At 35.7% G+C, this 14,761-nt stretch overlaps 1 protein-coding gene across 3 annotated transcripts in view; it reads right to left on the reverse strand.

Annotated features, from left to right (window-relative positions):
- ABCA14 (ATP binding cassette subfamily A member 14) overlaps positions 1 to 14,761 on the reverse strand; it is a 203,442-nt gene that overhangs the window by 84,256 nt on the left and 104,425 nt on the right. For all 3 annotated transcript variants that reach the window (XM_085017381.1, XM_085017382.1, XM_085017380.1), the window contains 4 exons: positions 12,943 to 13,097; positions 12,125 to 12,280; positions 11,601 to 11,811; positions 8,704 to 8,854 (listed from right to left, as the gene is read on the reverse strand). In XM_085017381.1, coding sequence (XP_084873507.1) covers positions 8,704 to 8,854; positions 11,601 to 11,811; positions 12,125 to 12,280; positions 12,943 to 13,097 — 673 coding nt within the window. The remainder of the gene's footprint in view (positions 1 to 8,703; positions 8,855 to 11,600; positions 11,812 to 12,124; positions 12,281 to 12,942; positions 13,098 to 14,761) is intronic.

Consider the following 14,761-nt stretch of genomic DNA (forward strand, 5'->3'; position numbering starts at 1 on the left):
CATTATTAGTGTATAGAAAATATAGTTATCTTTTATATTACATTTATATTTTGAAAAATTTATTAGTTCCGATAGTTTAAGTTGGTTCTTCATGATTTTCTACACCCAAGAAGACAACATCTATAAATACAGATAATTTTAATCCTTTCTTTCCAATTTGGATGTCTTTTGTTTATTTTTCTTCCCTAATTGCTTTTGGATTCAAATGGCAAAAACAGATGTCCTTAGCTTGTTTCTCATCTTAAGGGGAAAATTTTAGTCTTTCACTATTAAATATGACATTAGCCCTGGGTTTTTCATAGATCCTTTTATCAGCTGGAAAAACATCCTTTCTACTCTTATTTTATTTAATGTTTTTATTATGAAAGTGTGTGGATTCTGTCAAGTGTGTTTTCTGCATCCATTGAGATGATCATGTGGTTTTTAATTTTTATAATATTAATACGGTGTTTAAATTGATGACTTTTTTCTTGTTGAACCAATCATGAATTTCTGGAATGAATATGACTAGGTCATAGTGTATAATGTGTTTTATGTGCTCATGGATTGGATTTACTAGTATTTTATTTGCCTCTATATTCAAAAGTTATATTGGCCTGTAGTTTTCTTGTCTTTATTTATGGTTTTATTATAAGGTTATGCCACATAAAATGGATTGGGTTCCCTTTACTATTTTGGAATGGTTTGTGGAAAGTTATCATTAATTTTTATTTAAACATTTGGTAGAACTCAACACATAAGCCAGTTGAACCTGGTCTTTTCATTGCAAAATCTTCATTATTCCTAATTCAATGATTTTACTTACTAGAGGTCTAATCAGATTTTTTAATTTTTTCTTGAGTTTCTTTATATTCTATTTTTTGAAAGCAATTTTAGGTTTACAATGAAGTTGAAAGGAAGGTACAGAGATTTCCTGTATACCCTATGTTCCTATATACACTGACACATCATAATCACCTAAAGTCCATTGTTTGGCTAAGGGTTCACTCTTGGACAAATTTATAATGATATATGTCTATCATTATATCACAGAGTATTTACACTACCTTAAAAATATTCTATACCTACTCATATCACCTTTCCTACACCTTTGACTACCATTGATCTTTTTATGTCTCCATAGTTTCTCCTTATCCAGAATGTCATATTTGAGTTCCCATTGTGGTGCAGCAGAAACAAATCCGACTAGGAACCATGAGGTTGAGGGTTCGATCCCTGGCCTCGCTCAATGGGTTAAGGACCTGGTGTTGCCGTGAGCTGTGGTGTAGGTCACAGACATGGCTCAAATCTGGCATTGCTGTGGCTGTGGTGTAGGCTGGCAGCTGCAGCTCAAATTATACCCCTAGCCTGGGAACCTCCATATGCCATGGGTGCAGCTCTAAAAGGACAAGAGATAAAAGACAAAAAAAAAAAAAAAAAAAAAAAGAATGTCATGTAGTTGAAATCATACAATATGTAGTCTTTTCAAGCTGGTTTCTTTCACTTAATATATGCATTTGAGGTTCCTGCACATCTTTTCATGGCTTGATAGCTCATTCATGTTAATGTTAAACAATATTCATTGTCTGGATACAATGTTTATTTATCCCACTTACACAGTTTATTTATCCATTTACCTGCATTTTAACAACATCCAAGTTTGGGCTATTAAGAATAAATCTACTATAAGCATTTATGTTTAGGTTTTTATGTGGACATGTTTTCAAGTACTTCATATAAATATCACAGAGCTTAATTGCCGAATCACATGGTAAGTGTATGTTTACTTTTATAAGAAACTATCAAATTGTCTTCCAAGGTGTCTGTACCATTTTTCATTCCCAAAAGCAGTGAAAGAGAGTTCATGTTGCTCCACATCTTTGTCAGCATTTGGTATTATTAGTGTTTGAGATTTTGTCTTTTTTTTTTTTTTTTTTTTTTTTTTTTTTGCTTTTCAGGGCCATATTCACAGCATACGGAAGTTCCCAGGCTAGGGGTAAAATCAGAGCTACAGATGCCAGCCTATCCCACAGCCACAACTAGGTGGGATCTGAGCCACAACTGTGACCTACACCACAGCTCATGACACTGCCAGATCCCTGATCTGGGCAAGGCCAGAGATCAAACTGACATCCTTATAGATACTAGTCAGATTTGTTTCCACTGCACCACAATGAGAACCCCCAATTTTGGCCATTCTAATCAGTGTATAGTGGTATCTCACTGTCGTTTTAATTTAAAATTTCCTGATGCAATAAGCATTTTAAGATGCTTATCTTTCATCCATATATTCTCTTTGCTGAGGTATCTTGTAAAGCCGTTAATCCATATATACATTAGGTTGAGTGTTTCATATTGTGTTTTAAGTGTTCTTTGTACATGTTGGATAACTTTTTAAATTAAATATGTATTTTTAAATTATATTCTTCCAGTCTATGTATTGCCTTCTAATTCTCTTGATACTGCCTTAACAGAGAGCAAAATTTTTAATTTCAATGAGGTCTACTTTTTCAATTATTTCTTTCATGGATCATGCTGTTGATGTCATATCTAAAAAGTTATTGCAATACTTAAGGTTATCTAATTTTCCTTCTATATTATTTTCTAGGAGTTTTATTCTAGGAGTTTTACAGGTTTTCATTTGACATCTAGGCTTATGACTCACTTTAAGCTAATTCTTGTGAATGTTTTAAGGCACGCAATTTTATTAATTTTTTTAATGTAAAGAGTATTTTCTCTATTGCCTTTGCTCTACTATCAAAGATCAGTTGACTGTATATGTCTAGTTCTCAATTCTCTATTCTGTTCTGTTTATCAATTTTTCTATTCTTCTACTAATTCTACACTGTATTCATTATAGTAGTTTTATAGTAAGTCTTGAAGATCTACTGTGTCAGTCCTCTAACTTCATTCTTTTCCTTAAATACTGTGCTGGCTATTTTGGGTAACTTTGTATAAACTTTAGAATCAGTTTCTTGACGTCCACAAAATTACTTACAGGGATTTTGACTAGAATTACCTTTAATCTATAGATCAAGTTGGGAAGAACTGACATCTTGACACTATTGAGTCTTTCTATCCATAAACATGGAAATTCTCCTCATTTATTAATTTCCTTCATTTTAGACACAGGAATTTTGGGATTTATCTCACATAGAACTTGTATCTATTTTACTAGCTTTATACATAAGTATTTCACTTTCAGAGGTAATAATATAAATACTATTTGTTCATTATTTTGAATTATATTTTTAAACTGGTGATATATAGGAAAGTCATTGACTCATATATCAAACTTGTATCCTGCAACCTTACTAGTTTCAGGAGGATGTTTTTTTCTGGTCAACTTTTTCAGACCAAAAAAAAATTATTCTAGACTTTATAGAGTAGGACATCATTTTTATCCATTCTAAATGTAATAGTTTGCATCTTCCAACCCCAAAATCCCCATCCATCCCACTTCTTCCACCCTCTTCCTTGACAACTATAAGTCTGTTCTCTATGTCTGTGAGTCTGTTTCTGTTTTGTAGATATGTTCATGTGTGCCATATTTTTGATTTCACATAGAGATGATGTCATATGGTATTTATCTTTTTCTTACAGACTTACTTCAGTTAGTATGAGTATCTCTAGTTTCATCCATGTTGCTGCAAATTGCATTATTTTGTTCTTTTTATGGCAGAGTACTAGTCTGTTGTATACATGTGCCACATCTTCTTAATCCATTCATCTCTTGTTGGACATTTAGGTTCTTTCCATATCTTGGCTATTGTGAATAGTGCTGCAATGAATAAAGGTTTGTCCAAATGTTTGCCCAAGAATGGGATTGCTGGATCATATGATAGTTCTACATTTAGTTTTCTGAGGAACCTCCATGCTGTTTTCAACAGTGGTTGTACCAATTTACATTCCCAACAAAAATGAATGAGGGTTCCCACTTTCTCCACACCCTCTCCAGCGTTTGTTATTTGTAGACTTGTTAATGATGGCCATTCTAACTGGTGTGAGGTGGTACCTCATTGCAATCTGGACTTGCATTTCTCTAATAACTAGTGATACTGAACATTTTTTCATGAGCCTGCTTGCCATCTGTGTGTCTTCTTTGGAGAAATGTCTGTTTAGGTTTTCTGCTCATTTTTAGATTGGGTGGTATGTTGTTGGTTGTTTAGTTTTATGAGTTGTTTGCATATTTTGGAGATTAGGCCCTTGTCAGATGCATTGTCTGCAAAGATTTTCTCCCATTCTGTGGATTGTCTTTTCAGTTTTTTAAATGATTTCTTTTGCTGTGTCACTGGGTCCCATTGGTTTATTTTTGTTTTTATTGTAATTATTCTAAGAGGTGGATATTGCTGTGATTTATGTCAAAAAGCATTCTGCCTATGTATTCCTCTAGTTGTATAGCATCTGGCCTTATGTTTAGGTTTTTTAATCCATTTTGAGATTATTTTTGTGTATGGTGTTCCAGAATGTTTTAATTTCATTATTTTACATGTAGCTGTCTAATTTTCCCAGCACCATTAACTCAAGAGACTGTCATTCCTCAACTATATGTTCTTGCCTTTGTTTATATATTAGTTAACTGTAAGTGCTTGGGTTTATTTCTGGGCTTTCTATCCTGTTCCTTTATCTGTATTTCTGTTTGGTGCCAGTAACACACTCTTTTGATGACTCTAACTTTGTTGTATAGTCTGAAGTCAAGGAGCCTGATTCTTCTAGTTACATTTTTCTTTTTTAACATTGCTTAGGCTATTTGGGGTCTTATGTGTTTCCATACACATTTTTAAAATATTCTGTTCTAGTTCTGTGAAAAAATGTCATTGGTAATTTGATAGGGAATGCATTTAATCTGTAGATCACCTTGAGTAGTATAATTAGTCATTTTGACAATATTGATTTTTCCAATCCAAGAACAAGGTATATCTTTCCATCTGCTGCTGTTATTTTGATTTCCTTCATCAGTGTCTTATAGTCTTCAGAGTACAGATCTTTTATCTCTTTAGGTAGTTTTACTCTTAGGTATTTTATTCTTTTTGATGTGATGGTAAATGGAATGGTTTCCGTAATCTTTCTTTCTCATTTTTCATTGTTGTTATATAGGAATGCAATCAATTTCTGTGTATTAATTTTGAATATCCTGAAACTTTACCAAATTCATTGATGAGCTCTAACAGCTTTCTGGTAGCATCTTTGGAATTTTCTAGGTATAGTATCATGTCATCTACAAACAGTATAATTTAACTTCTCTTTTCCAATTTGGATTCCTTTTATTTCTTTTTCTTCTTGGATTGATGTGGCTATGGCTGGGACTTTCAAAACTATGTTGATTAACAGTGGTAAAAGTGGACATCCTTGTCTTGTTTGTGATCTTAGCAGAAAGACTTTCAGTTTTTTACCATTGAGAATGATGTTAGCTTTGGATTTGTCATAAATGGCTTTTATTATGTTGAGGTAAGTTCCCTCTATGCCCACTTTCTGGAAAGTTTTATCAGAAATGGGTGTTGAATTTTGTCAAAAGCTTTCTCCACATCTATTGAAATGATCATATGGTTTTTATTTTTCAGTTTGTAGATGTGGTGTATCACACTGATTGATTTGCAGATAGTGAAGAATCCTTGCATCCCTGGGATAAATCCCACTTGAACATGGTGCATAACACTTTTAATGCATAGTTGGCTTCTGTTTGCTAATATTTTGTTGATGAGTTTTGCATCTATATTCTTCAGTGATATTGGCCTGTAATTCTCTTTTTTGTGATATCTTTGGTTTAGGTATCAGGTTGATGACGGCTTCACAGAATGAGCTTGGAAATGTTCATACCTCTACAATTTTTTGGAAGAGTTTCAGAAGAAAAGGTGTTAACTCTTCTCTGAGTGATTAATAGAATTCATCTGTTAAGCCATCAGGCCCTGGACTTTTCAATTTTAGTACTTGTGATTGGTCTATTCATATTTTCTGTTTCTTCCTGGCTCAGTCTTTGTAGGTTGTACCTTTGTAAGAATCTGTTTCTTCTAGTTTGTCCATTTTATTGGCATGTATTTTCTCATAGTAGTTTATTATGACCCTTTGTATTTCAGTTTTAACTTCTTTTTCCTTTCTAATTTTTTGGTTTGAACACTCTCCCTTTTTTCTTGACCAGTCTGGCTAAAGATTTATCAAATTTGTTGATTTTTTCAAAGAACAAACTTTTAGTTTCATTGATCTTCTCTATTATTTTGTCTCTATCAAATCTGAATGAGAGCCTTGCTGTGCAGAGTATTTTTGCTTCTAGTTTCCTCCTTTTTATGTACTTAAATATATCTTGCCACTCCCTTCTAGCTTTCAGATTCTCTGCTGAAAAATCAACTGTTAGCTTTATGGGGGTTTGTTGCTTTTCCCTCGTGGTTTTAAATATTTTTTCATTGTATTTAATTTTTGTTCATTTGGTTAGTATGTGTCTCGCTGCATTTCTCCTCAAAACATTTATAGGATTCTCTGTGCTTCCTCAACTTGAGTGATTTTATCATGTATAGGATTTATCATGTATAGGATTCTCTGTGCTTCCTCAACTTGAGTGATTTTTTTTCCTTTCCCATATTAAGGAAGTTTTTAGCTATAATTTCTTCAAATATTTTCTCTGGCCCTTTCTCTCCCTCTCTTCTCCTGGAACCCCTAGGATGCAAATGTTGGTACATTTAACGTTCTCCCAGAGTTTGTAGAATTTCCTCAGTTCTTTTCATTCTATTTTAATTCTTTTCTGGAGCAGTGAATTATACCACTCTGTTTTTCACCTTACTTATTCATACTTCAGTCTCCATTATCCTGCTATTGATTCCTCTTTTTTTTTTTCATTTCAGATATTGTTCTATTCTTCTTACTTTTCTTGCTCTTTAAACCCTCTAGTTCTTTGTTAAACATTTATTATAACTTCTCGTTTCCATTCTTTTTTAATATCTTAGATCATCTTTACTATGATCACTCTGAATTCTTTCCTAGATAGATTGCCTATCTCCTCTTCATTTAGTTGTTTTTGTCTTGTTCCTTTGCCTGAAAGTTATTTGTCATCTCATAATTTTTAACTTTCTATGTTTATTGTCCCTTATAATTTTTAACTTTCTGTGTTTATTGTATGTAGATGCAGCAGCAGGTGCCCAGTCCTGGAGTTCTCAGGGGTGGTAGTGGCTCACTGTAACAGAGCACGTGATATGAGCAGTGGCATCATACTACCTCTCCTGAAGCTGGCTGGCTGATAGGGATTGGGTTCATGAGGGAGGTGGCAATGATTAACAGTTCACAGGATTGCTTTTGTTGCAGGGGGCACAGCAGTGGTTCCTGTGACCCCTCCTGCTACCCAGCAGCTCTCAGGACCTTTTCCTAGATCTGTCAACATCAGCAGCTGCTCCTGCAATTCCTCCCTTTTCCTGGGAGGCTTTCAGGAATGCTCTCTGTAGTTGTGGAGACAGGCACTGATCCACAGTTATTCCTCTTGTTTGGCCACCCTAAGGAGCCCTCTCTGTAGCCCTAAGGGTAGAACTTCTCCCCAGCTATTACTAGGCAGCATCTGCTGCTGGGTGCTGCTGGAGCTGAAGATGTTGGTGTCCTGCAGCCTAAGAATGCACACAGAGAACAATGCTGCAATGGTGGATCATGCTCCTTCCATCCAGCACCCCCAAATAATGATGCCTGGCCTCCAAGCCTGACTGAGTTTCCTCACCTTACACCCTTAAACGTGGTTGCTGTATACTCTAGTCCCTCCAGGCTGTTTCCTCACAGCCAACCCATTTTTTCCCATGTAGCCAGCCCTAGCTCTCTCTTTCTGAGACTGATATCTAAATCTGGAGTTTCAGTTCCAGATCTCTGCCTGTACCAGCATAAGGTTGGGAAGTACAGGGTGATAGTGCTTTTGTGAATGACTGTTTCCATTTTAGCTACTTCACATCAATTGCTTTGTTCGCTTTCCATTCTCTAAAGTTCCTCCTCTGTCCTAGCTGATCTCTTCGCTGGTGGGTGGGCTTCCCAGGGTGCAGGAGCTTTTCCTCTTTCCAACTACTTCATAGGGGTGTAGGTCACATCCCACTTCTTTTCTCATTTTCTCTGTCTTCTTGCTTCCTTCTTTTGTCCTACCTGGTTTTGTGAAGTTTTTTCTTGATCTATCAGAATTTTGAGGTCTTTTCCAGCTTTCAGTAAATTTTCTGTGTGATTAATTCCACATGTAGATGCTTTCTAAATGTATTTGTGGGAGTAGATGAACCTCACATCCTATTACTCTGCTATTTTCATTATCTCCTCCATAAGTACTCTTATTTTCCTCTTCTCTTAGTCAAGATAAACATCCCAGGTCCAATAATATTCCTCCTTTCTCCTCTTGATAACTAAGTTGGTTAACTGTTGCAGTCAAACTGCCTATGTCCTGTCATTTCTAGGGCTCCTAGTTCTAGGAGCTTCCATATGGGCCACTTTTTCTCTTATTATCTTAGCAATTCACTTGATTTGACTCACAAAGAGCAAAATTTGTGCCAATAGCCTATTATTTCTTATCACTACTTAACACCAGGCTGTAAGAAAGAGAAATAAATATATCAAGACAAACCTAAAGGAAATAAAAGTTATGTGAATTCCCTCTGTGCAAATAGTGAAACCTTCAGGATACAAGAAATAACCTGTTTTCCACACCTGAAGAGACCTAGAAAAGTAGTAGTGATTTCTGGTTACCCCAAACCATTTATCTAACATTATCTGGATCCATACCTGTGTGTATACTCTTTGGGTAGGATAAATGATAATTCGGCTGCAACATTGTTCTCCAGTACGGCTTCTGGTACATGATGATGAATCAGTTGGGTAATTTCCTTAACATGGCAATGAGGTTCCTTGACCATAATTATGTGGTATCCAACACCTGAAAACATCCATTTAAAAAATCAACATTTTGCAAATGCAATCTGCTCAAGTTAAACACATAATATACTTAACACTAAGAAGCATAGGATCTTGCTTTTTTAAAATTTCACTTTTAAGGGCCATCAATAATGTACTTGAGAGAATATGGTCTTCAAATTACCTTCAACTCATTCCTCTTAGTCAGTTTCTGATTCTTTAATCTTTGACTTCAGAATATTACCAAAATTTAAGAGACTTGTGGCTGCCTGCTGGGAGGGGGAGGGAGTGGGAGGGATCGGGAGCTTGGGCTTATCAGACACAACTTAGAATAGATTTACAAGGAGATCCTGCTGAATAGCATTGAGAACTTTGTCTAGATACTCATGTTGCAACAGAACAAAGGGTGGGGGAAAAATGTAATTGTAAGGATAACCTGACCCCCTTGCTGTACAGTGGGAAAATTAAAAAAAAAAGAATATTACCAAAATTTAAACTTGTTAAAATCTTACTGTTTTATGTCTTTTTTGAATTTCCTTCATTCCATCATTCTTTACACATTTAATGTTCACTTGCCACACTTCAGGGACATGTAATTAAAGTGGAAATTTTACTTCACTATACTGAATGATGAAAACTTCAAAATTTCACCTCACTGTACTAGGAAGTCTTCCCTTCATCATGTGACAATAGGCTACATGGACTTCCATAACTTCTGTCTTGTCCTTTGTCTAGTGTTTCTGATTCCTTCAGGATCTTACACACACAAACACACACACACACATATGTATGTATGTATGTATGTATAGACACACATGTTTATTTTTCCTGTCTTGCTGCCCTAATTCTTATTTTAGCATTCATCACTTTAGGCTGACTTTACGTTGTTATATTCTTTTTTTATTTCCCCAATGCATTATTTTTTTTTCTACGTACAGCATGGTGACCCAGTCACACATACACATGTACATTCTTTTTTCTCACATTATCATGCTCCATCATAAGTGACTAGACACGGTTCCCACTGCTACACAGCAGGACCTCATTGCTTATCCATTCCAAAGGCAAGAGTCTGCATCTATTAACCCCGAACGGGTCTTCCGAATTCCATATTTCTAAATATATCATACATATATGCATTTGTACATCAAATTAAAACCACTCTTGTGGTTTTCAGTGCCTTTCTATTTTCTATCCTGTCCATCAAATTTAATTTCTCATTGATCTTTCCCAACAGCTTTCTGATCCAGGCTGACTTCCTTATTGTACCAAGGGCAAAAATGCTCATTTTTATTCTCATTCCTTTATTACTTACTTACTTATATCATCTCCTAAAAAAAGAGGTGTTCCTTCCTCCACTGCCTTTTTAAGGTCTGTAACTAAGAGCACTCTATAAATACTAATATATTTAGGTAATGATTATGTGCCTTCAACTAAACTACTGTAGGCATATCAACATCTATGTCCTCATCTATAAGTGAAAACAGTGTAAGTCCTTCTACTCTGATATTCATCAAATTTACTATTTAAAGCTCAACATTCTCTTTGAGATAAAGAGTAGAGGGAAAGTGATAGCATATTAAAGTGCAAAGAATGGGCTTTGGTGTCAGCAGAACCCAGGTACAAAACTCTGCCACTTACTGCATAGTTTGCACATACTTCTGTATATGCTGCAGTTTTCTGCTCCATAAAGTGGTGAGGTTATGAAGAAGAGGTGAGCTAAATGTGTGTAAAAATGATATATGAGCTGAATGGATGAATTCAAACAGAAAATTAATGATTAATGGAATGATATCAACCTTAACTATTTTCATTGATTTATACCCTCCAATTCTGAATCCCTGATATACTTACTGGTTTAAAACATGTAATTTCAGAACTCAATTATATATCATATATATATATATCAATTATATATCCTATCTATATATAATATATAGATATAGATAGATAATTTTTGATGTACTAGTCTTACTGACTAACCAGACTATATACCCATTAAAGTCAAGATTTTTATTTCACTGTTTATTAATAGTGAATACATTCTTGTTGATCAACTGTGACATTTCAGGATTATTTCATGAAAATAAACTAGAAACCATTTAACTAATACATTAAAGGGTGATTGATACTTATTTGGAAATAGGGAAAAAAGGGTCAGAGATATCTAGACATAAGCCATCAGTCTATGTATCAAATTCCTTGGAAGAATTACTTCGTTCCTACAAAACATAACCACTTAGGTAGAAACCACATGAAAAAATAAACACAACTTTTTTTGAGCTCAATAAAAGTATTTTCTAAATTGGAATATACTTTTTGGATCATAGTGAAAAATAACTGTATAGGAGATGTAGAAATTACAAATAGCCAATTTAAATAGTTTAGACTTAATGTACTAGGACGCAAGATATTTGGAAGAGATGTGCAGAGGAACAAAAATAAAAAAATCATGTTAGAGAATATTATTAAGATACTAGCATCTAAACAACGATCAAGGAGTTCCTGCTGTGGCTCAGTGGAAATGAATTTGATTAGCATCCAAGAGGACGCAGGTTCAATTCCTGGCCTTGCTCAGTGGGTTAAGGATCTGGCATTGCCATGGCCTGTTCTGTAAGCTGCAGATGCGGTTCAGATCCAGCATTGCTGTGGCTGTGGCATAGGCCAGAAGCTACAGCTCCAATTTGCCCCTAGCCTGGGGACCTCCATATGCCATGGGTATGGCCCTAAAAAGACAAAAAAAAAAAAATGATCAAAGGGAGAGAGACCATAAGTTTTTTTCAGGAAAATTGAAGAGCCACAGCATTTCAGGTATCCCTTTGCCATGATAGCTATACGGTCGCCCAGGAAGTCAGCTTCATCCATGTGGTGGGTTGTCAGCAAGATGGTACGATTTTGTTTATGCTGCTGAAGGACATCCCAGGTGAATCTCCTTGAGACTGGGTCCATGCCAGATGTTGGCTCATCAAGTATCACCACCTAAACATCAAAAGAAAAATTACATGATCATATTTAACTCATTTATGCCTCTCATGGAATAACTTACTATTCATGGAGGACATATTTCAATTAAAATACATAATCTAGAGTGCATTGAGAACTCTTAGAAATTAATAGTAAGTTAAAACCCCATAATCACTTTTATATCAGCTGGGAATTGATAATGGGAAATCCCTCGAATTATCATTTGGGAAATTTATTTTAGAGAAATAGGTTTGTTACAGCTCATAGGTTTAGGTCAGCTCAGTTTTATATGTCAGCTGCAGCAAGGATCATGTTAATTGTTTTTTACCTTGGAGCCTCCTATGAGTGCTATGATGATGGAGAGTTTGCGTTTCATTCCTCCACTTAGTGACTTTGAAAGAGCATCACGCTTTTCTAGCAGGCCAAAAGAAGTCAGCATCGTGTTAACTTCTTTGAGGCGTATCTCTGGAGGTACTCCTTTTATCTAGAAAAGAAGACGGCGTTTACATAGTGCTTCCAATTTTATTCGTAGAAAATTCTTAATTCCATTTGCAGCAACATGGATGGAACTAGAGAATCTCATACTGAGTGAAATGAGCCAGAAAGACAAAGACAAACACCATATGATATCACTTATGACTGGAATCTAAGATCCAGCACAAATGAACATCTCCTCAGAAAAGAAAATCATGGACTTGGAGAAAAGACCTGTGGCTGCCTGATGGGAGGGGGAGGGAGTGGGAGGGATTGGGAGCTTGGGCTTATCAGACACAATTTAGAATAGATTTACAAGGAGATCCTGCTGAGTAGCATTGAGAACTTTGTCTAGATACTCATGCTGCAACAGAACAAAGGGTGGGGGAAAAATGTAATTGTAATGTATACATGTAAGGATAACTTGATCCCCTTGCTGTACAGTGGGAAAATTAAAAAGAAAAAAAAAAGAAAATTCTTCATCAGGATTTTTCTTACAGAGTTATTTAGATATAAGACCTTTTTCCCCTTCTCCTTGCCCTCCTTTATGGTAAAATAGCAATGCCTCCAAAAAATGAACTTCCACTCAACAGGGATGAAGATGTTGATCCTAGGTCATACAGTTTGAAGCATATGAAAACAGTTGGGGAAAATAATATATCTCTGACTCACCACACAGTAGAAATAGAGATGTTCTGATACTGTCAAGTCTGAAAACAATATGTCATCCTGGGGGCACAAGCCCAAGCTTTTCCTGACTTGAAGCATGTCTTTGGAAATATCATAGCCATTAATATATACCTTTCCACTTGTAGGACGATAGAAACCTAGAATTAAGCAGAAACATGACAGAAGGTTAGTTTAAGTGAGGGAATCTGACAATACATTTAATAGTCTTAAGAGTATACTTATGGATTACTCAAAAAGTCAGTATGTCCTACAGCAAATAGGACATGGTTAAATATCAATGGTAACTTCTGGTGATGGGAAAAATTGTTTTTCCTTTTTTAAAAATCCATATATTCTAGTTTCCAATGAGTATAAAAATATTAATTACTTGAGTAATAAAAATATTTTGAAGAATTTTCTATTCCAACATTCTAGCCCTGCTGTCTGCCATTTGACAACATATATGAAGTATATTATGATTTTAGCACTGTATTATAAGCATTTTAGTAGATTTCTTTTTCTTTTCAGGGCCACACCTGCAGCATGGAAGTTCCCCGTCTAGCGGTTGAATCAGCACTGCAGCTGCTGGCCCATGACACAGCCACAGCAACATGGGATCCAAGCCATGTCTGTGACCTACACCATAGCTCGCAGCAATGCCTGATCCTTAATCCACTGAGTGAGGCCAGGGATCCAATCCACATGCTCATAGATACTAGTCAGTTTCTTAACCCACTGAGCTGCTGAATTCCTGGTAGATGTTTTTTTTTTAAATTAAAAATTTAGAACACAGGATTCTTATCCTCAAGAAATTAAAGACCTATTTGGAAGACATAATCATATAAAATAGTCTAAATATATTTACATAAATTTTATGTATAGATGGAAAATAGAACAGTTCTATGGTGAAATATCTGACATACTAAATATAGCTACAGAAATCCTTAAATTTCACAACTCTTAATTCTACTTTACAAAATACACTTTGAAGGGGGAAAATGTATTCAAGATTTTCCACTACATTTGAGGTGATTAAATGTCCCCATTAATCCTATTGTCTAAACTTTCTACCCATTTTAACATTTGTTCCAGATTCATTTTTTTTAACAAGGTGTCATTATTAATGTTAATAGCAAAGTAATGTTTGCTCATTTGTTTCTTTCTCCTTTTTTATTATTATTAAAGTACCATTGATTTACAATGTTTTGTCTATTATGTTGTACAACGAAGTGACCCAGTTGCACACATTTCCCTGTGCTGGCTTTGAGAACAGATTGTGTATACACAGAAGTGGGGATGAAATCACAGCTGAAATCCAGAGGCTATGCAAGTTAGAAAGGAGAGTTAAATCTCTCCTGGTAGCTGTGCAAAGCAAGGATTCTGGATAATGAGTGGTCCCACAACTGTGATGGGCCTGGCTTTAGCAGCTGTGGGCTCATACACATGTGGGCTGGGCCAGGTTAGGGTCTGAGCTGCCTCCGCACTGTTGACCTGGTGAAAACAATGCCTGAGAGACACCAGGGCCAATATCTGGCATGCCAGTAGTTAAAGTGGGGCCAAGATCAGTGCCAACAACAGTGTACTTAGTGAGCCCACAGAACAAGCGAAAGGTGACACAACAGACCACACTCACAAGTGAACAGTTTCAGTGGAGGAATACTCACTGTCTCCTCATCCAGTGACAGCATGCTAATCCCATCTACCTTGCAAAACAGACCAGAAACACAGCTTAGAAACAGATATGGGGGCCTCTATTCCAACAACTAAGGAGCAGACCCTACACCTGACTGGGCAATTTTAACCACAGAGCAAAGAGGAAGTC

Source organism: Sus scrofa, chromosome 3, assembly GCF_054392235.1.
Source record: "Sus scrofa isolate SSC_HxYL_T2T_F1_AM1 chromosome 3, Sscrofa_HxYL_maternal_Yorkshire_Landrace_v2.0, whole genome shotgun sequence".
NCBI lineage: Eukaryota > Metazoa > Chordata > Mammalia > Artiodactyla > Suidae > Sus > Sus scrofa.